Source organism: Lontra canadensis, unplaced genomic scaffold (genome assembly GCF_010015895.1).
Source record: "Lontra canadensis isolate GAN:19392208 unplaced genomic scaffold, GSC_riverotter_1.0 scaffold41, whole genome shotgun sequence".
Taxonomy (NCBI): domain Eukaryota; kingdom Metazoa; phylum Chordata; class Mammalia; order Carnivora; family Mustelidae; genus Lontra; species Lontra canadensis.
Window position 1 is genome coordinate 2,218,141 of NW_022631035.1, and position 24,201 is coordinate 2,242,341.

The window sequence follows — 24,201 nt, forward strand, 5'->3', positions numbered from 1 at the left end:
TCCTCCCGAAGTACGTCAGAATTGTAAATAAACACGTAAATAATAAACAGCCACAAAATGAGGAAAGGTGGAAAGGTAAACACTTTCCATCAAACACTCTGAAAAATAGTAAATGAGTCCTGAGACCGATGGGCTGGTACAGGGGGCACGGGACCCAGTGACTCCCCCAGCCCCCATCACAGAACCAGGGGGAGGGTCTCAAGGACTTGCCCCACTAGCTGTTCATCTCGAGAGAAAGAAACCGCGGACGTCCGCAGAGCTGAAGAAAGAACCCAGAACTCCCTAGGACTTGCACAGAGAAAGCTCAGCTGAGGCGAGGGAGCGGGGGGGACCATGCTGGGGTGGGAAAAAGCAGGAGCCCAGGCTGCACTCCTCACTGCGTGGTGAGCCCTGGGTCCGTTGCATTTCCCATCTGGACCCCAGCTCGGCAGGACTCCATAGCAGGTCTAACACCGGACTTTTTTTTTTTTTTTTTTTAAAGATTTTATTTATTTATTTGATAGACAGAGATCAGAAGTAGGCAGAGAGGCAGGCAGAGAGAGAGAGAGGAAGGGAAGCAGGCTCGCCGCTGAGCAGAGAGCCCGATGCGGGGCTCGATCCCAGGACCCTGGGATCATGACCTGAGCCAAAGGCAGAGGCTTAACCCACTGAGCCACCCAGGCACCCCTAACACCGGACTTTTTGTAGACTCCCGCCCCATCGTGGTGAACACAGGTCAGCTCATGCTACCTGCTGTCTCGCCGGGGCAGCTGAAGACAGGGGTCTCTTGGGGGCTTTCTACACCCCAACCAACCGGGCCGGGTCCCGGGACCCCTGGCCACGCTGGGGTCGGGCGTCAGTGGTGAAACCGAGCAGCAGCCACTCCAGGCCGTTCTTTGCACACCGACGCGCTTCTGGTGAAACCCCAAATGTCTTCTGGGGGTTTGCAACTCAGTCCCGATTTAAATAGGGGCTAGTCCTACCAGTGAAGGAAACTTACCCAGAGATCTCTCAGCATAGTTTAAACTCTCAAACGTCTTCTCTAACCCTGCAGCCATTTCAGAGGGAACCCAAGGTCACAGGAGCCCTGAGCATCTGAGTCGGGGGTCCTCCTGCGGGACCTGCCCGTGCCTCCTCATAGCTCAGGGCTCAGTCTTCCCTCGCCTGCAGCAGAGGGAAGGAGAAAGCACACACACGTGCACACGCAGGGCTCCAGAATGGGAGTGGTGAGTACGGGAGAGCTTAGAAAAATCAGTAGAAACCCAGAAACATGACGGGTGAGGTGCACGGCCACGAGGCCTCAGCTAAGTGACGGCTCAGTGAAGAGTCCAGCCCCGTGCTCCACTGAAAAGGTCTGGCTGTGTCCTGACCCCACCGGTACAGGCAGCTGCGCTTAGAAGAACCCTCCGTCCCCTTCTTTCACCGGAGAACCAGGCAGAGATAAGAGCCCACATCAGGGCCTTCTTTTATCCATCATGCCCGTCCTGCCAAGGCAGGCGGCACTGACCAAGCCAAAGGGGACAAACTGCTTCCTCCTCTCACCCACAAAACAGGCACCTCCACCCCTTATGAGGCAGAAGACCCTCATTCCCCCAAGGACGGCTCTGGGACCCCATCCCAGCCTCCCTCCCACCCTCCCCTGGTAGGCTGACCTGCTCTCCCGGGGACAGACTCCATGCCCTGGCCGTCCTTGTGGTGGAGAAGCGATGGCTGACCCGAGACTGAACGGGAGGCAGATGAGCAGGTCTGGCAGGTCCGTCCTTCCCGGCCCTGCCCACAGAGCCCCCGCCTTACACTGGGTCTCCGCGTATCCCTCAAGAGCCAATCCGTTCTCGCGGCATGGAGGACACGTGCAGAAGTCTGTTTTGCTTTTGTGAGAACCCTGGGAAACCTCGGGTGGTGGTGACCCAGAGGATGATGGAGAATCTTGGGGTGCAGGGAATCTTCTCTCCTCCGGGAGCTGTCAGCCCAGCTTAGTGCAAACCCCTCAGAAAAATCCGGAAAGATCTGGATTCAGCTGGAGCTTTTATTTGGTTCTCACGACCCTTTGTGGCCAGTATCTAAGCTATTCTGATGGACCCACCCAAAGTCAACATTCGATAGCCACTGTTTGGGGGGAGGCAAAAGTCGTGGCTGCTCTGCGTTAGGTTAGATCCAGAATCTGGTCACTGCTCAGCACTGGCACCACTGTCCCCTGACCTCTGCCACACACCCCCAAAGCGAATTCTTGGTGCTGCAGACAGAGGGACACCGTCCAAGGATGAGTCATGCTATGTCATTCCCTCCGTCCTCACTGTGACCCACAGGGCCCTGCTTACCTCGTACTTGCTGCTCTCATACCACTTACCTGCCCCGCACATAAGGGCTGCTTGAAAGCTCTAGGCACACTCCAGCCCCAGGGCCTTTGCACTTGTGGTTCCTTCTGCCTGAAACCCTCTTTCCTTTGCCTCCTTCTGGACTCCATGCAAGAGCCATCTTCTCAGAGAGGCCTTTCCAGGCCATTCTACTTAAAATCATGGACTCCCCACCCTGGCTCACCCTCCCCTTTACCCTGCTTCATTTGTGTCTGTCGAACTCATTGTTTTTTTTTTTTTTTTTTTTAAGATTTTATTTATTTGACAGAGAGATCACAAGCAGGCAGAGAGGCAGGCAGAGAGAGGGGGAAGCAGGCTCCCCGCCGAGCAGAGAGCCCGATGCGGAGCTCGATCCCAGGACCCTGGGATCATGACCTGAGCTGAAGGCAGAGGCTTAACCCACTGAGCCACCCAGGCGCCCCCCCATTGCTTCTTAATATATGATACGTTCCAGTTACTTGCTGGTTTCTTGCCTGCCTCCCCACCATGAGCCCGTAGCCTCCAGACGATGAGAATTCTTATTTTCCCCGTTCTCTGCTGCGTCCCCACCCCCAGAGCAGCGATGCCCATACACATGGGTTGGGCGAACGCGCAAACGTTGGTTGGGCGCCTGGTTCCCACCGAGGTGGAGACTAGTCAAGGAAGACGGTCACGAACTGAGCAGGAAGGACCTTGAGGATTTTCATCCCAACAGACAAGGGCCGGTTCCCAAGGTCACACAGCCAGCTGATGGCAGAACAGCCACCAGAACTCAAACCTCCTGCCTGGTGAGGAGAAGCACGAGGCTGAGGCTGCCTGGGGCAGAGCGGGGATCTGGGGGAAGCGGCCAGAGCACAGATCGGAGGTCAGACACGGACACAGGCTCTCAGCCCAGAGTCATGGCCCTGTTCTCCTCTAAGGCAGGACATTTAAACTCCCAAGCCTTGGCTTTCTTTCCTCGGCGGTAGGGTTCAGGGGGCGCCTGTATCATCGGGGTGGGAAAGCATTTCTCGCTGTGCCTGGTGCGTGGAAAGTTCTAGGTAGTTCTAAAAAACTCAAAGAAACGCCATCATTCTAAGTCAGAGAGGAGGCCGGTGGCTCTGATGTAAGGAACAGCAGCAGTACCGAGAGCTGCAGAACAGAGTTGAGGAAGCCTCCAGTTCCCAAAGGGGCGTGAGCACAGGAGAGCAAAAACCAGTTCTTCGTCACCATCGTCAGGGGGACCCCGACTGACCACGTTTCCATACATCCAAAGTCAAGAAAGCGGTGTTTCTGGTAACCTTAGCTTGGTTGAAAGAGTGTCTTCTGGGGGAACTCAGAGGAGTGGGGCTGGGGGTGTCCAGGCGGCACGGGGACAGCACCACCTGGTGACCACATCCCATAGCAGTGATCAGTAGACCCCGTGAGCTGCCTGGGGCCAGCCACAGAGCACCTGAGGGTGACGCCTTCTCCATAAAACGGAGGGAGCTGGCGTGGGGGGCCTTTGGGCTTGCCTTGCGATCAGGATGCCGTCAGCAAGTGGAGGCAGGGCTGGGCACACGAAGGGCCAGAGACCCGGAGTGCAGGTGGAGGACGGCGGCGACGGGCCCCATTGCCCTGCAAGGGCAGGTTTCCGGTAGAGGCTGACACACCGTAAATGGAGACTATGCCTTCGCTCTTCCGATAAATGCTGGGGGAGGATTCCAGAATTTCTAGGCAGGTTCTCAACCCCACGGTGGAGAAGACGGAGTGCGTGTCCCTGGGGTGGGGCGGGGTGGGGCTGGGTGTGGCTGTGAGCGTGGCTTCTGGGGCACAGACTGGTCAGTGTGGACCCCACCCCATCTCTGGCCCGCTCCAACGCAGAGTGGGCTGAGGAGGCAGGAAGCAGCCATGCCCACAGGAGCAAGTCGAACCAGTCATTCTCTCTTACTTTCCACACGCAGACACGCGAACACCTGCCTGCCACAGCCCCACTTGCCCGTCTAGGCGTCTCGGATCGAACCCGGCTAAATCGGGCGAAATTCACACAGCACAAAATCAGCATTTTCTTTTCTATTTATTTATGTTCTTGAGTAGGTCTCATGCCCCGTGTGGGGCCTGAACTCACAACCTTGAGCTCAAGAGCCGCATGCTCTACCAAGCCAGCCAGGCGCCCCCTAAAATTAACCATTTTTTTTTTTTTAAGATTTTATTTATTTATTTGACAGAGATCACAAGTAGGCAGAGAGGCAGGCAGAGAGAGAGAGGAGGAAGCAGGCTCCCCGCGGAGCAGAGAGCCCGATGCGGGGCTCGATCCCAGGACCCTGAGACCATGACCTGAGCCGAAGGCAGAGGCTTTAACCCACTGAGCCACCCAGGCGCCCCTAAAATTAACCATTTGAACGTGAGCCCTTCACAGTGCTGTGCAAACCTCTAATCAGCACATTTTTGCCACCCCCAAAAGAAGCCCCGTACAGGCCCACTGAGCAGCTCCTCCCCCATGCCCTGGAACCACTCATCTACTTCTTGTCTACGGACCTGCTTCTTCTGGACATCTTGTAGAATCGTACATGTGTGACCTGCGTCCGGCTTCTTCCGCTCAGCATAGTGGCCGAATGACTCCCCATTGTGTGGACAGATCACATCGTCTTTACCCACTCATCCCTCCACGGACACGGGTCTGTCCCCGCCTCACGGCGATCGCGAGTCCTGCTGCTGCGACTGTGTGCACCTGCACACCTGAGTCTACTCATCTATCGGCTTCGCCCCCACACTGCTGTCCTATGGCCTCCCCATCTCACCCTGCGGCCACTCAGATGCTTGCACAGACACCCAGGAGTCCATCTTAGTCCTATTGAGCCTTGACAGCCCGTCTGTCTGTACATCCCACCTTGGGCCAGCCCCATGACCTCTTGCCTCAGCCAGGTCAACTCTCTAAACTGCTTATATGAGCACGATCCTCTCTTCTCAAAGATAGACCACCCTGAAGCGGCTCCCATGACCACCCAAATGCATTTAAACTTCACTCACAGCCTGTGACACCTTTTATCATCTGGCCTGGCTCACCACTTCTCCCACCCCCACACTTGCCCACGTTCACGATGCCACAACCACCTCGGCTGTCTGTCGACTGCACCAATCCCCTGCCCATCCAGGAGTTGTCACGCTCATGGGCCCTTCTTCCTGGAAGACTCCTCCCTGGGGTGCTGCCCTGGCCACCTCCTTCAATAACTTGCAGGGCACGGTCCACCAGTCACCCTGTAAATCAGCAACCCACTCTCTTCCACTTTGCATCATGCAGTTATAAAACCTGCAATTATCTTATTGGTCTGCAAGTTTTGCCCTCCTATGGAACACAAGCTATGCGAGGCAGCGCCATCTGTCCTGTCCGCCGCCCTTCCAGCACCTGGAACAGTGCCTGCGCCTGAGAGATGGTCTTGTACTTCTTCCGCCCAAATGCTGGACGCCAGCAGTGTGTAGTCTCGGGTCCAGCCAGTGGGTTCAGGAGCTTAGCAAGCTGCTGCCCTGACTAGGTGGGGCTAGAGAGGTCCATGCGTACAAAGGACCAGTGTTTACCCTCTAATACCTGGTGATGGGCAGGGACCTCTGGCAGGAAGTCCATCTCTGGGGACAGCCCCTCAGATTCAGGGCATTAGCTCCTGTGGTGATGATTCACGGGAGCCCAGCCCAGCAGCCTTGCACCCAAACCTCCCACCCTGGACAAGACCAGCCACTTTGTCTCCACCCCGAGTCCAACCCAGATACACAGAAAAGGAGGCGGTCTCCCATGGTGTAGCCCACAGTTCTGTTCTTGTCTTCCCCATTGCTCGGGGATGAACTTGGGGATCTCCCAGACAGCAGAACCCATCCCGCCTTCCTCCTGCCCTCCCGCTCCACACATCTAGGCACACCTACTACCTGCTGGATGGTGATGGGGGAAAAAGCAGTCAGGGCCCTGCCCTCCCTGAGATTAGTCTAATCAGGTAATAAGGCAACCACCTTCCCCCAAACATAAATGGAGTGAAAAGGGAGTGCAGGAAGCACAGGTGCCAACAGAAATGGGGGGGTCCTCTGCGGTGACTGAAAGCCCCGGGATGGGGAGCCCAGGGGTAACAAGCCCTCTAAATCCATCTTTCAGGTTAGGGGACTCAGAGCGGGGCCATTTCTAGTCTGCACCTTCTAGCTGGAATTGGAATCGAGGTTTCCGGAGACATCATGGAGGTTAATGGAGACATTACTGGGGACGTTGGAGCAGTGGGCTGGTTATGACCCCCAAGCGGGCTGTCAATTCCCACGTTGCAGGCAGATGCTCACGCCCACCACCACCACAGAGCCACGGGCGCAAGAACTTTAATGAGCCGGAAACAAAAGTCTGTTCTCAACACACAACTGACTAGATTATGCTTCTCTCAGGTGGAAAGCGAAACCTGCTCCTGATCTACGGACCCGGCAGTGCGTTGCACAGGCTTTGTGGAAACTGGTGCAGGACCGGGGCAGGGGGACACCTCTCCTTAGAGGGACTCTCCCGGCTGCCATCGCCAGGGGCCACCCGTCCCCATCGACTGAACCCACGTCCAGCCCCAAGCTCCCTAGGGTGGATGTACCCTCTTTATCCTCCCAGAGGCCTCGCGGTCACCACGGGGGACCTGCCCGCTAGATTTGGGTGCAGCCCCTGCGTGTCCCGCACCACACTTCACACACTGTATTTTGGGGGAGGGTGTCATCCCACCGGATTACAGTGACCTCTGGGACAAAGACCAAGTCAGCCTTGCTCCCCGCTGTTCCCGGTGAGCCCTGTTCAGGAGACACTGCATGGACGACCACACCCCTATCCCCAAAGCTCTTGTCCTTGCATGAGCTCTGGCGCTACATTGTCAAAAAACCACTGGCCCCAAACAAAACGAAGAGGCTTTTTGGATGTCTTCCAACACCCCGCACAGGGACCTGGGCAGGAAAACGGCCACTAAGGGGAGGCCAAAGCCGAGCTCCAGGGAAGGGGGGTGTGTGTGACTAAGATGGGAAATCCCTCCACAGTGCAAGGCAGCCGTCCTCGTCGCACTTAGTGGGAACGCAAGGATCTTCTCTCTCCTCGGTGACCCACGACTCCACGTCGGTCATCTTCCGTCGCCTCGCACCTGACTCCGGGCAAGGTTCCTTCGCGCTGGGGGCCTAGCGCAGCACTGCGCCGTGGGACTCTGCCGTACAGCGGGACCAGGAGCGGTGCTGTAGGAAAACAGCCCGAGTGCCATGTACCTCGGGGTACCCAAAATGCGGTCATTGCAACGCACGGTCCGTGGAAGGTTTCGCGTCTTGGGAACCCACGTGCTCTTGGCCACGCGGCCGGACGCCCTCGCAGAGGCCCGGGGGACCCTCGGTATCACAACGCACACGTTCAAGTCCAAGAGAGGAGGTCGGCCTCAGGAATGCGGTCTATCTCCCCAACACCAGCGTCACGGGCGCGTTTCCCCGGTCAGCCGTCGCGCACCGCTCGGACAGACCCCGCCTGCGGGCCGGAGCGTCGGGAGGTGCCGCCCCGTCCGCTCGCTCGCTCGCTGCCGACGATGCCCCTCGCCGGGGTCCCCCCTCCGGCTTCGCGGCGGAGACGGCCGCCCCCTGCACGACACGAACCTTCGCAGCCGGGGAGCGCGCCAACACCCCGAGAGGCCGCGGAGCAAAGGCACGCTCGGGCGCGCGGGCCCAGACATCGGGGACGACGCGAGGTGACAAGCGCCACTCTCCATCTCCGACCCAGGCCGGCGCGGGGCCAGCGGGGCAGCCCGCCGCCAGGCGCACTCATGGACGTCTGGGGCCAGACGCGGGGGCGGCTCCCGTGCCCGGGGGAAAGCCAAGCCCTCCGGGGCAGGCGTGTCTGCGCTCCCCGCCCGCACCCCCCGGCCTGGGGCGCTCCCCCCACACACACTCGCCCGCACGGGGGCTGCGCGCCCGGCCAACGGGTCAGAGCCTGCACGAGGCTTTCCCAAAGCGGACGCTGGCGTGAGGTTTTGCACCGGCGCCAGCGCTGCGTTACCCTAACCCTAACCTCGGCGGGGTGAGGGTGCGGACGCGGCGCCTCACGTGGCCGCGGCCGTCGGCGGGGCGCTCCGGGCCCGCCAGCGCAGGGACTAAGACGAAAACACACGGGGACGGAGAAATCCACTCAACTGCCTCTCCCGGCCGCCTCCGCCCTGTTTTTACGGTCTGGGCGGGGCCCCGCCCCTGGCGCGATCCCGCGGGAGCTTAAGTCGCGCGAGAGCGGCAGCAGCACCGCCCCTCTCCTTGAAGCCAGCCCCGTTTCCCCTTTCACGTGGAGAGAAGCTCGCGGCCCCCGACTCACACTCGTACGCACGCGCGCGGTGGCGTCAGTTCCTGGCGCCGGCGGCGCGCGGCCCTGCTTCCGCTTTCCGGGGCAGCGCGCGCTTCGCTCTCAGCCGACTCGGGATCATGGCGGCCACGGCCACGATGGCGACCTCGGGGTCGGCGCGGAAGCGGCTGCTCAAAGAGGAAGACATGACCAAAGTGGAATTCGAGACCAGCGAGGAGGTGGACGTGACGCCCACGTTCGACACCATGGGCCTGCGGGAGGACCTTCTGCGCGGCATCTACGCCTACGGTCGGGGGCCGCGAGGCGCGGGCGCGGAGGGCGGGGAGGGCGGGGGCGCGGCCAGGAGGGAGTCCCGGGGCCGCCGACGGGCGACCCCCGCCGGCACGCAGCGCCCTCCCTGCGTCGCTGTCGTTCGGCGCGTCGTTCTGGGTGCAAAGCTCGGCGCCGGGCCCGGCGAGGGCTGCGAAGTCTTCGGGCTCCGGGGGGTTACTCCTGCCGCGGGGAACGGGCTTGTAGCTGGCAGGACCCGCGCTGTCTGGGCCCTGAGGGTTTACCACTGACCCCGGCAGTCTCGTGCCCTAAGGCAGCTTGAGTGGCTTCGGGGAGAAGCGCAGCCTAGAGCCGAGCTTGCTTCGGGCAGTGGTGATGGCTGCGAAGGGGCAGGGTGAGGGGAGTAGCGGGGCTGATCGATAAGGGGGCTCCCAGGACGGGCTGACGTTTGACCTGAGGTCTGGGTTAGGGAGCAGCTGGTGCCAGGACCCTGCAGCTCGGAGTCGGGTGCCCTCCGTGGTGGGAGCTCAGGGAGGACTTGGGACCCGCTGGCAGGGCCAGATCTGGCAGAGCATCCTCTGAGGTGATGAAGAGCTTGAGTTTCATTTCTAAGTGCAGCGGGAAGCCATTGGAAGGTTTTTGTTTTTTGTTTTTTGTTTTTTTAAAGATAATTTTCTCTTTTTTTGAGGTTTTATTTATTTAATTGACAGACAGTGAGAGAGGGAACACAAGCAGGGGGAGGAGGAGAGGGGGAAGCAGGCTTCCCACCAAGCAGGGAGCCCGATGCGGGGCTGGATCCCAGGACCTCGGGGTCATGACCCGAGCCCAAGGCAGACTCCCAACGACTGAGCCACCCAGGCGCCCCAGCCATTGGAGGGTTTTAAGCAGGGGAATGACAGGGTCAGATTTGCACTTTTGGAGGTTTTTCTGGGAGTGTGTGGACATGAAGGGAGGTGAGAGGTGAGGCAGGGGAGGAGTGGGGGGCATGAGTTGAGGAGAGTTGATGGTGTTGAGGTGGAGTTGGGTTGAAAGTGAGCAGGAGAGGAAGTAGGATTCCTGGGTGTTGTGAGCAGCTGGTGGGGGGTGCTGCCATTTTCGTAGGTGGGGAGCACTTGAGGGAGGCAGGTGAGTCTGAAGGGCCTGTGAGCCGTCTCGCTGGAGATGTCGGGAGCCTGGGAAGAGGTGGGGCTGGGATGCGGATGGGAGCGATCAGCATCTTTGCCTAACCCGTGCGGCTAGGCTGTGTTTTACCCAACAGCCCTTGATAGTACTGCAGTGTAGACAGGGCAAGGGGATGGGAGGTGAGAAGGGCCACTGCAGCCGAGCCTGGTAGTGAGGCTGACAGTCCTGCCCACCTCTTGGCATCCAGGACACCCCTTCCCCAAATGCTGTATTTCGTTTCCCGTACGTGTGCTTGGTCATCACAAGGGTTTGAAGTCATCTGTTACAGTTTAATGTTAGACGGGAAATCCGCCCTCCATTGTAAAGCCTACCCAGAAGTAAGCAAAATACAGCTTTTGTACGTAAGGTTCCGTTCCCTGGGAAGGTAACATTTCCTCCCTCAGAGCAGCCTCGTTCTTCGGTAGTGGCTGTGTTGGAGGGTGTGGTGTCGAGGTTCCGGAGGCTGCATCAGTCGTGGGGGGGGGCACAGCGTGGGCCCCAGCAGAACCCCCGAGCCGTGGAGTCGGCACCAGTATAGACGGCTTGAACCTCACGCACGCTAATCCAGAGAGGAAAGGGGTAACGACAGTGCTGGGTTCGTTTTCCGCTCTCGTACGTTAGAAAGTAGTGGAACAGCACAGATTGACGCAGGCTGTTGGGTCGTCAGCACAGGAGGACTTGGAGTGAACGGCGGCCTCTCCACCTGTTCTCAGGAGTACCACCATTAAGATGTTGGGGGTTTTGGGTAATCTAACCGGAGTCTCTGTGTAACGATGCTCGTTTTATAGATTTGGTCTGTGTGAATAAGATGCTTGTTAGTATAAAAATACAGTTCAGCCCAATTCATTCAGCAGCTGTTTCTCGAGCGCTTGGGTGTGTTGTTGGATTTTGGGTTAGGAGAGGTGAGGTGGGGCTTAAAAAAGGATACCGTCTGTGCCCCAAGGAGCTTCCAGTGTCCTCACGGTTAGAACTAACTTTCCAACTTTCTCTGTTTCTTTTCACAGGTTTTGAGAAACCGTCAGCCATCCAGCAGCGAGCCATCAAGCAGATAATTAAAGGGAGAGACGTCATTGCTCAGTACGTCCCTGGCGCCGATCGGGGTTAGGCGCTGGTCAGTCAGCTGAGTGCGTTGGGAGGACTGCTTTTCTCCTTCTCCACGGACTCGCCATCAACCTGTCTCTTGACTTCAGCCACAGGGTGTCTTGTTTTTTTTGGTTTTTGTGTCCTTTACTCTAGAAAGCTGTCATATTTTTAGGCAGTTTTACTTACTAGTTGGCATGTGGCACGGTTTATAATACTCTCTCAAGGGCTTTATTCCTGATCTGCCTTAATTTTAAAGACTTGTTTAGAAGGAAACTTAATTTTGGAGGATGGTTTTAGTCCCAAATTGTAGAGAAGAATTACACTGGTAGAAATGTACCATTTTCTGCCATCTGTAATGCCTGTCAGGGTTATAGATGCGGTGCTGAGTCCCCTGGTGCACCTGCTGATCTCACCGCCCATGACCCCACAGAGTCCCACCCCTTGCTCTGAAGGTGTGGTTCCTCTTGGGTCTCTGCAGCCTGCCCCTCGGAGTGCTGCTGTGGGAGGGGGCTGTGAGTGGGACCAGGTAGCCTGTCCTTCACCCCTGTGTCTGTGTTTCCTTTAACAGATCGCAGTCTGGCACAGGCAAAACCGCCACCTTCAGCATTTCTGTCCTCCAGTGTTTGGATATCCAGGTAACTTAACACCCTTCAAGCGAACCTTCCTTCGATCCTAAGAAATGCTGCTTTTCTCCTGTAACCGCAGTGTTCTGAAAGGACAGTTTTTTAAAATGTCTGTTCAGTCATCCTAACTCAGATTTTTAAAGAGACTTTTAACTGCGCCATTATGAGAGCTAACTAACACTCTATCATAAATTCCTTGTTTAAATGGGGAGAGATTTTAGTGGACATTCTTGTCTGAAAGCCAGAATCCTGCTGGTTCATACTCGAAGTTCTGTCTGCGTTCATTTACCTCCGTTAGAAATGAGATGTGTGAGGCGCCTGGGTGGCTCAGTGGGTTAAAGCCTCTGCCTTCAGCTCAGGTCACGATCCCAGGGTCCTGGGATCAAGCCCCGCATCGGGGTCTCTGCTCAGCGGGCAGCCTGCGTCCCCTCTCTCTGTGCCTGCCGCTCTGCCTGCTCGAGATCTGTGTCTGTCAAATAAGTAAATCTAAAAAGAAAAGGAAAGAGATAAGATGTGTGGCTACCACAGGGCAACGTTCAGAGTAAATTTCATCTGAATTAGTGTGGTCTGCCTTGAGGATGCTGAGGGTTGTCTGTTTCCTGACACATTATTTCACCAGGTTCGAGAAACCCAGGCTTTGATCTTGGCCCCAACGAGAGAGTTAGCTGTGCAGATCCAGAAGGTGAGCCACTGGGGCCGGGGGGCTCTTTGCACCTGCTTTCTAATTTGGTTGGAAAAGGCTGGCGGGCTAATTTAATCTAATCTTGTTTTTTGGCTCCCTCAAATTTTGTTTCTTGATTCCTGACGTTTTGTCATAAATCATCGGTAGGAGCTGCTGGTTTATACGAAGTTACTTTCAGTGTAGCTGGTATGATTCCTGGAGCTTTCTGCAGTCTCGGAAGTGTAACCTTTTTCAGTAGAAGATCGGTTTTAATAAAATAATTATTTTGTACTTAACAGCATAAAGACATAATGTGTATTAAGGTGTTAATATTGTCTCTGGGGGGCTGGGATTACACATTTTTTGTATGTCCGGGTTTTTTGTAATTAAAGTGTATTGTTTCTGGAGTAAGAAGCCAGTAAAATGAACTTCGTCTTGGCACAGAAAAGCTTAGAAGAGGAGGATGGGTCTTTTTGTTGTTTTATGACACAAATCATGGAGTCGGTGATACTTGGGGTCATCTTACATTGGAGTAGAGGTTCCCTTCGCTTTGGGGAAACGCCGAGGTCTCTGGCTTCAGCGTGGACCTGAGGGCGGGCCCCAGACGCGACCCCGGTTTCCATTCAGGGCCTGCTCGCTCTGGGGGACTACATGAACGTGCAGTGCCACGCCTGCATTGGGGGCACCAACGTGGGGGAGGACATCAGGAAGCTGGACTACGGGCAGCACGTTGTGGCCGGCACACCTGGGCGTGTCTTTGGTAAGTGCCTTTGTCTAAAAGTCGTAGGGCGGGAGCGTTTGGAAGACACACTCCAACGAGCCAGCGTTGTTCTCCGTTTGCTGGGCTGCGTGCTGGAGTGTGTGTGGGGGTGACATGTAAGAAGTGGACGGAAGGTCCCCGAAATCCTCCGGAGCCCGGTGGGAAGGCTGGCTGCTTCCCTGAAGCCTGGGGTCTAACGATTTCCAACCGGCCGCGCAGACATGATCCGGCGCAGGAGTTTGAGGACGCGTGCCATCAAGATGTTGGTGTTGGACGAGGCAGATGAGATGCTGAATAAAGGTGCGAGTCACAGAAGCCGGATTTCCTCCTGACCGTGAGCTGTTAACGCGCTCTCACGGCAGAGGTGACACGTGGAGCAAATGCAAGCATTTCTGGTGTCTGCGGGAAGCCTCGTGCCCCGGGGGCGGCCGCGGAAGTGAACCTGCACCTTGCTCTTACTGGGGCAGGTGGGGGGGCGTAGGGGGTGGGTGTGAGGCCGGTGGCAGCCAGGACCGTGGCACCTCTGCCCAGCCTGGCATGGCGTTGCCCTGTGCGTCTGGGGGTCGGCACAGACGGGGAGGCGTGTGCTTGAGATGGGGCGCGTAGACATTCCTGCCGCGGATTGCGGGGCATAGCGGTGTGTCCAGGAAGCTGGTTTTGTGGCAATGGGGGATTCTGTCATTTATTTAACTAGTTGTCTTATGGGTTGTCTAGGCTGGTTTTCTTCTTACCAGTTAATAAGATGAATTTCTAGACTTGTGAACTTTTTGGCTTTTCGTGTGTTTCTACCAAAACACATCCGATGACAGATACGTGCTGGTCCTCAGTGATGACAGCTGTGGCCTTCGTGCACGGTGTGGAATCAGGTCATGAAAATGTCACCTTGAGCCAGGGCCTTGCTCCAGTGTCCTTGCGCTTGTGTTGCCTGCACACACCCCCCGCCTCGGTCTCCACCTCGTACCGCAGGGTTTTTGGGGTGTTGCCCAGACGACGTCGGGGTTGTGCGGGTGGAGCAGGCGGTGTCCAGCAGTGCAGGTGGGGTTCTCGGGGTTCTCCTGGTGGCCAAGTCTCTGGGCGCTGATGGTGTCCTGAGGGGCTGCCCTTGAGCCAAGTGGGACGCACAGTGACTCTGGGGCGCTCGGGGCTTCCTTAGTGTCTGATGAAGCTGCCGGTGGCTCCTTGTGCTCCAGTCCCGTGGGCAGCACTTCTCAGGGGGAGGCCTCCAGACCAGCAGCGGCCGCGTTCTCTAGGGATTGGTTGGAAAGGAGGATCTTGGGCTCTGTCATTCGTGTGGTCGCAGCCTTGCGGTCTGTCGGGGCCCTGGGAGGCTGAGCATTGTCACACGCTCGCCTGTGCACCCTGTGCTGCCCAGGCCGGGCAGGTGGTGGCACAGGGCAGCTGCAGCGAGGACTGCGGTTGGGGCAACCCAGGGCTGGGTTTCTGTTGCTCTTAACTGTGGGGCTGAGATGCCCAGAGCCCACCAGGGAGGTGCGGGGAGCAGGGCGCGTGGATTTCCCGGCTCCGTGGGGGAGATTCCCTGTACAGCCTCAGACCTCACGGTCGCCACCTCTGGGTTGGAGCGTGCAGCCTTCAGAACTCACCCCGCCTCACCGTTTGTCACAGGTTTCAAAGAGCAGATTTACGACGTGTACAGGTACTTGCCCCCGGCCACGCAGGTGGTGCTCATCAGCGCCACGCTGCCTCACGAGATCCTGGAGATGACCAACAAGTTCATGACCGACCCCATCCGCATCTTGGTGAAGCGGTAGGAATGTCCTGCTTCCGGGTGGTTGGAGAAGAATTTTTAATTTCATTTTGTTTTTTCTGTTTTGAAAAGCCAGCTTTTGTATGCGCGTTCCCCTCTGGCCCAGTCATCTCCAGACTCTCAACTGGCTGATGGCGTTTGTCCATCAGTGTCGTGGTAGTAAAATACACGATACGAGGGTTCGTGGTTGTTGAGGGCTGAGACCAGCCGGCATGTGGCCCGTGCAGTGGAAGTGCTGACCGCAGGGCGGGCTGTGGCGGGGAGGGACGGGCGCCGCCGTGGGGCAGGCAGGCGCCGGGAGCAGTGCTTAGCTGGTGTCCGCCCGCAGGTCTTGGCGGAAGAATGTGTTCCCAGGACTTGTCTTTGTCTTCTAGTGATGAGTTGACTCTAGAAGGCATCAAGCAGTTTTTTGTGGCAGTGGAGAGGGAAGAGTGGAAATTTGACACCCTGTGTGACCTGTACGACACGCTGACCATAACTCAGGCGGTCATCTTCTGTAACACCAAAAGGAAGGTACGCAGTCACCCGAGCTGTTCAGTGTCCTTCTGGCCCGAACGGAAGGTTGGTTCTCTGAGGAACGCCAGTCAGCCCTTCTCTGAAACGGCTTAGAAGCAAACGGTCGGGCGTGTCCAGTGGACTGTGCAGACGTGTCGATGCTGGTCACACCTGAGAAGGCTCGGGAGTCACTGGTTTTAGGTGGGACCTGGGCCTGGCTCTTGTAGGCCCCCAAGTGATGCTTGTGTGCAGGCTCAGTGCAGAGCCCCTGGCGCCTCCCTGGAAACAGTGAAAGGAGTTGGGCCACCGTCCAAAAAAGATGCAAATTTGAATTTCAGACAAGAACAGTGAGATACGGTCTTTTTTTTCCTTCTTGAGCAATTTATATGGAACAAACAGGAGTTTTGCCCTGATACATGCTAGGGAAAGTGCAGTTCCTGCATATCCAGTGAAGATTGGTCTGAGTTTTTCTTAAGGTTTTATTTAACAGACCGTGAGAGAGCACAAGCCGGGGGATGGGAGAGGGAGAGGCAGGCCTCCCCTCGAGCAGGGAACCTAACTCGGGGCTTGATCCCGATCGTGGGATCAGGACCCGTGCCAAAGGCAGAGACTTAGTGACAGGGACCCCCAAGCACCCCGACTGGTCTGAGTTTTGAGAGCACTTGGGCTGTGCGCGCATCAGTTGTGCCGTAGGCTGTTGTGGTGAATCCAGAACATACCATCTGGTTTGGTTTCCGAGCTCACAGCGCGTCTGTTGGTTTGACGTGCAGGTTGACTGGCTGACAGAGAAGATGAGGGAAGCCAACTTCACGGTGTCGTCCATGCACGGGGACATGCCGCAGAAGGAGCGCGAGTCCATCATGAAGGAGTTCCGGTCCGGCGCCAGGTGGGCAAGCCCCTCCCTCCACACCGGTCCCGCCGGTGGTGTTCCCTGTCCGCGGGCTGTGCCGGGTTCCCCTCGTGCTCCTGGCTGTAGTGGGGGCCACCGTGAGGGTGCCTTCGCTGGGTAGGCCGGTCGCCTTACTGGGAGCGTGTTTCTTCGTTGCCAGATAAGGAGATTTTCTGTTCATCCTCTCGTGGTGGGTCTTTAAATCCCCCTGTGGTCAGAGAACGCGCTCTGTCGACTCGTGCTGGGGTGTGCTCGGTGGCCCAGTGCTCGCTGCCCTTCAGACGCTGGTGCACATGTACATGCGTGCGCGGGCAGAGCGCTGTGCGGTGGCCACGCATCGCGTCCTGTGCGGGCCTGGAGGTGCAGGTGCTCTGCGTCCTGGCCTTTGTTTCCCGAACTGTCCCATCGGCGTTGAGAGTGCCGCGGACACCGTTCTGGGAGGCTTGCTGTGCTCCCGCCGGTGTGTCCTAAGGCCGGGTCTGCACCTGCAGGCTCCCTCTGTTTCTGGAGGAGTGGCTTTCGTCACCGAGGCACCTGTGTCCCCGGTCCTGCTGTGATGCCGCCACGGTGGCTGTATCCAGTGGCTGTCCCCTCTGGTTGGCTGTCCCCTCCAGGCTCCTGCACACCCTCTGTCTCCTGTTTGCAGCCACAGGCTGCGGTGTCCCTGGTGCACGCGGCTCGCAGTGTGTCGCGGGTGGTTCTCCTGTAGTCTGATGGTGATCCTGTCTTTATGGAGCCACCGGTCCGGTTCCGTTAATGCCGACACTGGCGTGTGTGGTTTAAACTGACCGTGCGCATCGTAGGCGCACTTTACTTCTCATGTTTCTTCTCCTTTGTTTCTTTCTCTCGGGTTTCTTCTCACTGTGATTCCTTCTCCCCAGTTCTGGTTTTGGAAAGTGTTTCTACCTTCGTGAGTTGAGCAGCCCCCTTAGCACATCGGCACCTGTCGTGATGCGCTGGGGCCATCATCGCTGCCCGCAGAGGCTGGAAGCAGGACTTCAGTGGCCCTCCCCTTCCGTGGAAACCACACGACATCTTCGTGTGACAGAATGTGTTTACACTGAGACTCATGGTCCCCGTTCTTCTCTTTTCCTTTGTCTCTGACCTGTCTGGGTTGGGTTTCCTTCTCCCTGAAGAGTGTCTTTATGTGTTTACTTTGGGGCTACTGGGGACAGGGTGCGGGTTTTAGTTTGTCAGGCAGTGTTTGCTTCACTGTGCAATGCCCCTTCCGACGTCTCGAGGGAGGGGTTTGCTGAGAGAACCCTGGGGTTACGGTTGTTGCTGTTGGGAAGTCCTGCTGCCCCGCTCCTGTGTTTGCATCTCCCCGTTTCTTCTCCTGATGGGTCTTGGTGTGGCTCTTGTCTTTGCTTGTGTCTGGCGGCCGTGTGACCTGCCGAGCCTGGGCTCCCCTCCCCGCGTGCCCGGGGTCCTGTTCTCTCCTCCCCTTGGGGCTGCGCATGTGGGTGATGATGTGGCTGGGATGCCTTCCTGTTCCATCTTGAACTCTGTTCTCCTGCGCTGCTGTGCCCTTGCACTCTGAGTGCGTCCCCACAGTCACGTCCCATAAGCTAGGATTTGAGCCATAGGTGTAACCTGGGATCTCCTGGCAGCCACAGTAACACAGATAAAAAGAACCAGGTGAAGTTGATTTTTAGTACATTTTATTTAACCTCACGGGGCATGTCATTTCAGCGTTTTCATCGCGTAGTTAGCATTAAAAATACTAATTAAGACTTTTCTGACTTTTTTTTGTTCTAAGTCTTCAAAATGCTGTGTGTGTGACACGTCCACAGCCCCCATTCCAGGCTGGGCACATGGGGGGGTGCTTGGCCGGCGGGTGCTCGGGCAGCCTCTGTGTTGGCCGGTGCAGGCCAGGGGTGTGTCCGATCCTGTCCTGACTGAAGGGCAGGTGGTGCGAGTTGCAGTTCAAGTTGGAACGCACGGCGGAGCCCGCACCGAAGTCAGTGACACTGCCGTCCCCCGCAGAAGTAGGATGTGTTTCCCGGTGATTGACGGGACTGGCTTTCCACAGGTTGAGCGCAGTGCAGGGAGAGGTCCTGGTCTCTGTCAGTTCAAGCGCGCAGGAGGCCGGCGCAGCTGAGGACACAGAGTGCCCTGCACACAGGTCACTGCCGTCCGCAACCCCTCACACCTGCGGGGGGCCGGGTGCCAGTGACCCGGCGTGTTTTCAACTTAGAGCCAGTCCAGAACCTTTCTTTTTAAGATTTTATTTTCGTGGGGGGGTGGGCAGAGAGAGGAGGACAAGCAGACTGTGCGCTGAGCGTGGAGCCCGATGCGGCGCCCCCATCCCCAGACCCTGAGATCACGAGCTGAGCCGAAATCAAGGACGGAGCCACCTGGCGCCCCGCCAGCCTGAAACTTGCGTGACTGAGGTGACCGCCTCAGATTCCTTCTCTTTTCGCAGTCGGGTGCTCATCTCCACGGACGTGTGGGCCCGGGGGCTGGACGTCCCGCAGGTGTCCCTCATCATCAACTACGACCTGCCCAACAACAGAGAGCTGTACATCCACAGGTGCGGGCGGGCTTCTCGGGGGTCTGCCGGCCGGGGGGCTTACTGGCGCCCTCCCCGCTGCGTCCTCTGAACCGGTTTGTTTTGCTCTTGAAGAATCGGGCGGTCGGGCCGCTACGGCCGCAAGGGGGTGGCCATCAACTTCGTGAAGAACGACGACATCCGCATCCTGAGGGACATCGAGCAGTACTACTCCACCCAGATCGACGAGATGCCCATGAACGGTGAGCGGCCGCCGGGCCCCGCTGTGGCGGCCCTGGGCCCTTTTCCTTTCTGCTTCTGGCTGTTCTGGGGACGTCTGTTGGGAGCCTCCAGGTGGAGCTGTGTGTTTGCTCGCTGCTATGATTCCTTACTCTTCCCTTCTGTCGCTCAGTGGCTGACCTGATCTGAGGAGCCCCGCGTGCCGACGACGAGCCAGTGGCCGCCCCGTGCTCTAGTGGGGAAGCGCTCGGGGGCGGCTTCCAGGTGATGGGGTTTGTGCGAACTCCACAGCCCCCAGGACAAGCGTTTGGTGTTCTTTTCTTACCTGTATGTAAATAACGCATTGCTCTGAGGTTCTTTTTCATTAAATGTTTGAAACTTTTACAATAAACTCTAATTTATGTTTCTTCTCTTTTTTTAAACATTTATTTAAGTAATTTCTACCCCCAACGTGGGTCTCGAACTCACGACCCTGAGGTCAAGAGCCGTCTGCTCCACTGACTGAGCCGGCCAGGCGCCCCTGTAACTTAGGTTTCTCAAGGTGCCCCCGGCTTTTTTGGTAACGTGCAGTGTGACCCAGGCACCCAGTCGGGCCCTTCACCCCGTTCTCTGGCCTCGAGCAGTAGACGGGACGGTAGCTCTGCCTGCCTCTGCGGACGGCCCACACTGGTCAGGATGACAGGGCTGCGCACTGTTCCCCGGCGATTCTGACTGAAGGCGTTTGCGCTGGTCCAGTTTGTGAAGGGGACGTCCTGTGTGAACTCCCGTCCCGGAGAGACGGCACGGGGGCCCAGAGGCAGTGCATGGGGGCACCTCCGCACCGGCAGCAGAGACCATGACGCCACAGCCCCGGCCACGTGCACCCACACTGTCCCCAGCCCGGACGCGGCAGCCGGCCCCGGTGCCGGACCCCGTTTCCTATGGACGGGAGGGAGGGAATTTGGAGGTGGAAGAGCAGAGGCCGCAAATACTTGTCCCCGGCTTGGCCTTGGGTTTGTGCACCAGGTGCCAAGAGACAAGATGGGAGCCCTGGGTGAATCCTGGAAGGACTGGTCACCGGCCTTGAGCTGGTCACCGGCCTTGAGCTGTTCCGGCTTCAGAAGCACCGCAGGTTAGCGTGGAGGAGGAACGGGTGCCCACGGAGAGGAGATGGCCGGAAGCCAACCCAACCGCAAGGTGAGACGCTTGGGGAGCTGAACTCAAATGCTGTCCAGGAAAGAGAGCAGTTAGAAAAAGCACGAAAGCCGTTCACCCTCGCAGGTGACTGGGATGTGGTCCGTGGCTATCAGAGGTTTCATGACCACCCTAAGTGTTGCAGGGGCGTGGGAACTCTTTATGTTGGTGGTGTTGATAGGTACGGACTTTCTGGAAAGCAGCCTGGCTCTGAGCAGTGGGAGCAATTAAAATTGAGTAATTTTGCCTCGGGCAGTAGTCTGGAATGTAGACTGCACAAGTGTGTTCCCCACAGTGAGCTGCAGCACTGGGAAGGGGAGTGGGTGGTTGGCGCCGGGGGCTTTGTGGGCGAGCGCTGATATTTGCCTCGGTATGAGCGGGTGTGGGTTGTTGGGAAGGCAGCTGGCGTCAGCCCAGCGGGGTTTAGCTGCGTCCCTTGGCAACTGAGCATCGAGGGAAGCAAGAGGGCTGGTGGGCCCTAGACATGTTCAGATCATTCAGCATTCCGTGTGGAATATTCAAGTATTCAGTAGCTATTTTTAGCGGTTAATAGCTAGAAAGCGGAAATAACCCAAATATCCATCCCCCGGGAGGTGTGGTAAGTGCCCACGGAGGAGCTGGCTGCTGGCACCTGCCGCGGCTCGGGGAGCCCGCCAGGCGCAGGAGGCCACGTGCTGTGTGATGCCGCTTCTGTGAAATGTCCCTGGCGGGTGACTAGACAGCTAGCAAGCGGGTGGTGGTTTCCAGAGGCTGGGGAGGGCGGCCGGGGCGTGCGTGCCCTGGGGCAGTGTTCCGGGGGGCAGGAGGGCGGGATGAAAACGTTGAGTTGGACCGTGGTAATGGTCGTGCTACTCTGAGTGGCGTGTCTCTGGGTAACGCGTTTGAAAGGTGGTGAGTTGTGTGTGCGCGTGGCTCAGTGAAAGATGGGGACGGAGTCTGCCGCATCGTCCCCGGGCGCGAGCAGGGTGAAGTCCGTTCACAGATCGTTAGGTTGGGCTGTAAGACGACACGGCTGCACACCGTTACAGGAAGTCAGGCGCAAATAAGCGAAGAGTGACGCGACGGGAACACAGGCCTCGGTAGCCCGCCAACCGACGGAGCCTGGAGCGGCGAGTGCGGCATGGGCCGAGGCTTTGCTGCCCGAGTGTTACCAGGGGCGTAAGTGAAAAGGTAGGTCATCAGAAACAATGTGACAGCCCTCAGTGTCCCCGCACCTCGAGCAGAGCGTCAGACACTGGCAGAAGCCGACTGAACTGCACGGAGAGATCGAGGAGCCCACAACGGGGAGTTGCTGTCAGTAACCGTGTAGGAGAGAGGCACGATGTCCCCATCTCGCGTGTTTGGCATCAGACCGTGGCGCTGGCTGGCGTGGTAAGGCAGCCAAAGGGGAGAAAAGGCATCCGGTTGGAAAGGGAAAGGTCCTTATGCACAGGTGACACGGTCCTTCACGTAGAAGATCCTAAGGAACCTGCAGCAAAGAGCCGGTAACAGTTTAGGAAACGCAGCCATATACAAGCTCAGTATTCAGAACTCACTTGTACTCCTGCGTGTCAACGGGGCACGCGCGGAGAATGAAATCCGGGGGCTCCGTCAGACGGGAGATACGTAAGCTCTGTGCACCGGAAGCCACGGCACATCGCGGTGGGAAGTGTCCGTGAGCGAGAGAGGGGCCGTCCTACGGGCGAGTCGGCCTTGTCCGCTGTCGGTTCTCCCCATGCTGTCCTGCAGGGTCCGCTCAGCCCCACTCACGAAACTGAGACTTGGGCAAAAATTGAGAAGCTGATTCTAAAATTCATTTTTTTTATTTTTAAAAAAATTTTATTCATTTATTTGACAGAGATCACAAGTAGGCAGAGAGGCAGAGAGAGGGCGAAGCAGGCTTCCTCCTGAGCAGAGAGCCTGATGCGGGGCTCGATCCCAGGACCCTGGGATCATGACCCAAGCCGAAGGCAGAGGCTTTAACCCACTGAGCCACCGAGGTGCCCGATTCTAAAATTTATATGGAAATACAAAGGATCTAGCTTAGCGAGAACAATTTTGTGAAATTGAACAAACTGGACGACTTCGACTGCCTTATAGCGAAGAATACTACAGAGGGACGGCAGGACCGGGAGCCACGGGGCCTCGACCATGATACAGAGTCTAGAAAGAGACCACAGATTTACAGTGAGAGGGCTTTCAACAAACGTATCGAGGCAGTGCCGTGGGGGAAGGATGATGCTTTTAACCGAAGGGACCAGAACACTGGGGTAACCACACGCAGAGAAAAAAAATCCTCAGTTTTTACTTCACACCATGTAGAAAAAGTAGCTTGAGATATAAGGCCAAAATTACAAAATTTCTGGAAGAGAGCGGGAGAAAAGTCTTATTAGGGACCTTGAGTTTGGCAAAGATTTCTTTTTCTTTTTTTTTTTTTTTAAAGATTTAATTTATTTATTTGACAGACAGAGATCACAAGTAGGCAGAGAGGCAGGCAGAGAGAGGAAGGGAAGCAGGCTCCCTGCTGAGCAGAGAGCCCGATGCGGGACTTGATCCCAGGACCCTGAGATCATGACCTGAGCCGAAGGCAGCGGCTTAACCCACTGAGCCACCCAGGCGCCCTTTTTTTTTTTTTTTTAAAAGATTTTATTTATTTATTTGACAGATCACAAGTAGACAGGCAGGCAGAGAGAGAGGGAAGGCAAAGATTTCTTTTAATAGGACGGAAGAAATAATTATAAATTGAACTCTTCAAAATTAAAACCTTCTACTCTTCATTGGGCACCATTGGGAAAGCAAGAAGGTGCACCATGGCCTGGGAGACAGCATTCCGAAGCACAAACCTGACAGGGGCCTTCAGCCGGAGCCCGCATGCGGGGCTGTTACTTGGGAGGGGCCGTGGTCCTTCGCAGACGCCCAGGTCCTCCTCCCTGGAGCCTGGGACCGTGTCACATTGGATGGCAAGAGGGACGTTGCAGACAGATGTGATTAAAGATTTTGAGACGAGATCGTGCTGGACTACCCAAGTGGACCCAAACCAACCACTTGAGCTCTGGAAACCCAATCATATTCTCGACTTTGGTCGGCCAGAGGGGTCTGACGCGTCTCACCCGCCGTCACTGGGCTTAGAAGCACCTCGGCCATGGTGAGCCGCAGCCTCTAGACGTGGTGAAGGACACGTGGCTCACATCGGGCAGGAGCCCGAGCCCAGACCTCCAGACCCGTGCGGCCGAGATCTGCCGGCAGCCTGCACCGGTGAGGAACCGGATTTGGGCCGAGCCTGCGGGGAGGAAGCAGCCTGGAGGGAGACCTTGGCCGTCCTCCCTGCCACCAGCACTGCAACGAGGTGATTCTGCTGTTTTCAGCCACTGAGCTTGTAGTCATTTGTTACGGTAGCAATGGAAAAACTACAATATCTATGATGGGTGCATAACGTAAGTCAATAACAGGGCCACTCCTCCACGTTAAAAAAAGGCCAAAGATTTGAAGAGACGTTTCCCCGGAGAAATTCATGGGTGACAGATCACCAAAGTCTGCAAAAAAGATGCTCGGCATGGCTCGTGGGCAGGGACACGTGTGTGGAACCGCGAGCCCCACTCGCCAGGATGGCCAAAGGCCAGTGGACTGGTCCCGGGTCAGCGAGGATGCGGGGCAGCAGGCACTCCGGCTGCTGGCGGGAACGCGGACCGGCGCCAGCACATTGGAGAGCAGTTTGGCAGCTTCTAGAACGTGAGTCACACCCGCCCCCGTATGTCCTGACCGTGCCTCCCGGGCCTGTGCTCAAGAGAAGTGAGGACCCGGGACCGCTCGGTGCAGCTTTATTCAAACCGGCCCCAGATCGCAACCAGCCCCGAGGCCCACGGTGGCATAAACACTCGGAGGCGAGCAGGGACATACAGCGTGGGCAAGTGATCTCAGCGGGACGTGCAGGATGCTCCCCTTTCCACAAACTTTTGGAAAACACACTGCAGACTGGTGGTTGCCTGGGATGAGGTGTAGGGGCCCATCTCCCACCCACC

At 57.2% G+C, this 24,201-nt stretch overlaps 1 protein-coding gene across 1 annotated transcript; it reads left to right on the forward strand.

Annotated features, from left to right (window-relative positions):
* Positions 1-8,674: 8,674 nt before the first annotated feature.
* EIF4A3 (eukaryotic translation initiation factor 4A3) lies at positions 8,675-19,386 on the forward strand. Its single transcript, XM_032870437.1, has 12 exons — positions 8,675-8,880; positions 11,028-11,100; positions 11,675-11,741; positions 12,349-12,411; positions 13,018-13,150; positions 13,370-13,450; positions 14,774-14,915; positions 15,290-15,428; positions 16,181-16,296; positions 18,725-18,832; positions 18,926-19,053; positions 19,203-19,386. Exons 1-12 carry the CDS (start codon positions 8,712-8,714, stop codon positions 19,217-19,219), a joined length of 1,236 nt encoding a protein of 411 aa, XP_032726328.1. The 5' UTR covers positions 8,675-8,711; the 3' UTR covers positions 19,220-19,386.
* The last annotated feature ends 4,815 nt before the right edge of the window (positions 19,387-24,201 follow it).

What these genes read in the sequence shown, in the direction of transcription:
- EIF4A3 (XM_032870437.1), top strand. Translation starts at nt 8,712, where the DNA reads ATGGCGGCCACGGCCACGATGGCGACCTCGGGGTCGGCGCGGAAGCGG. An exon ending in TCCAGTGTTTGGATATCCAG is followed by an intron (nt 11,742 to 12,348) that starts GTAACTTAACAC and finishes TTATTTCACCAG; the next exon opens with GTTCGAGAAACCCAGGCTTT. An exon ending in CACACCTGGGCGTGTCTTTG is followed by an intron (nt 13,151 to 13,369) that starts GTAAGTGCCTTT and finishes CCGGCCGCGCAG; the next exon opens with ACATGATCCGGCGCAGGAGT.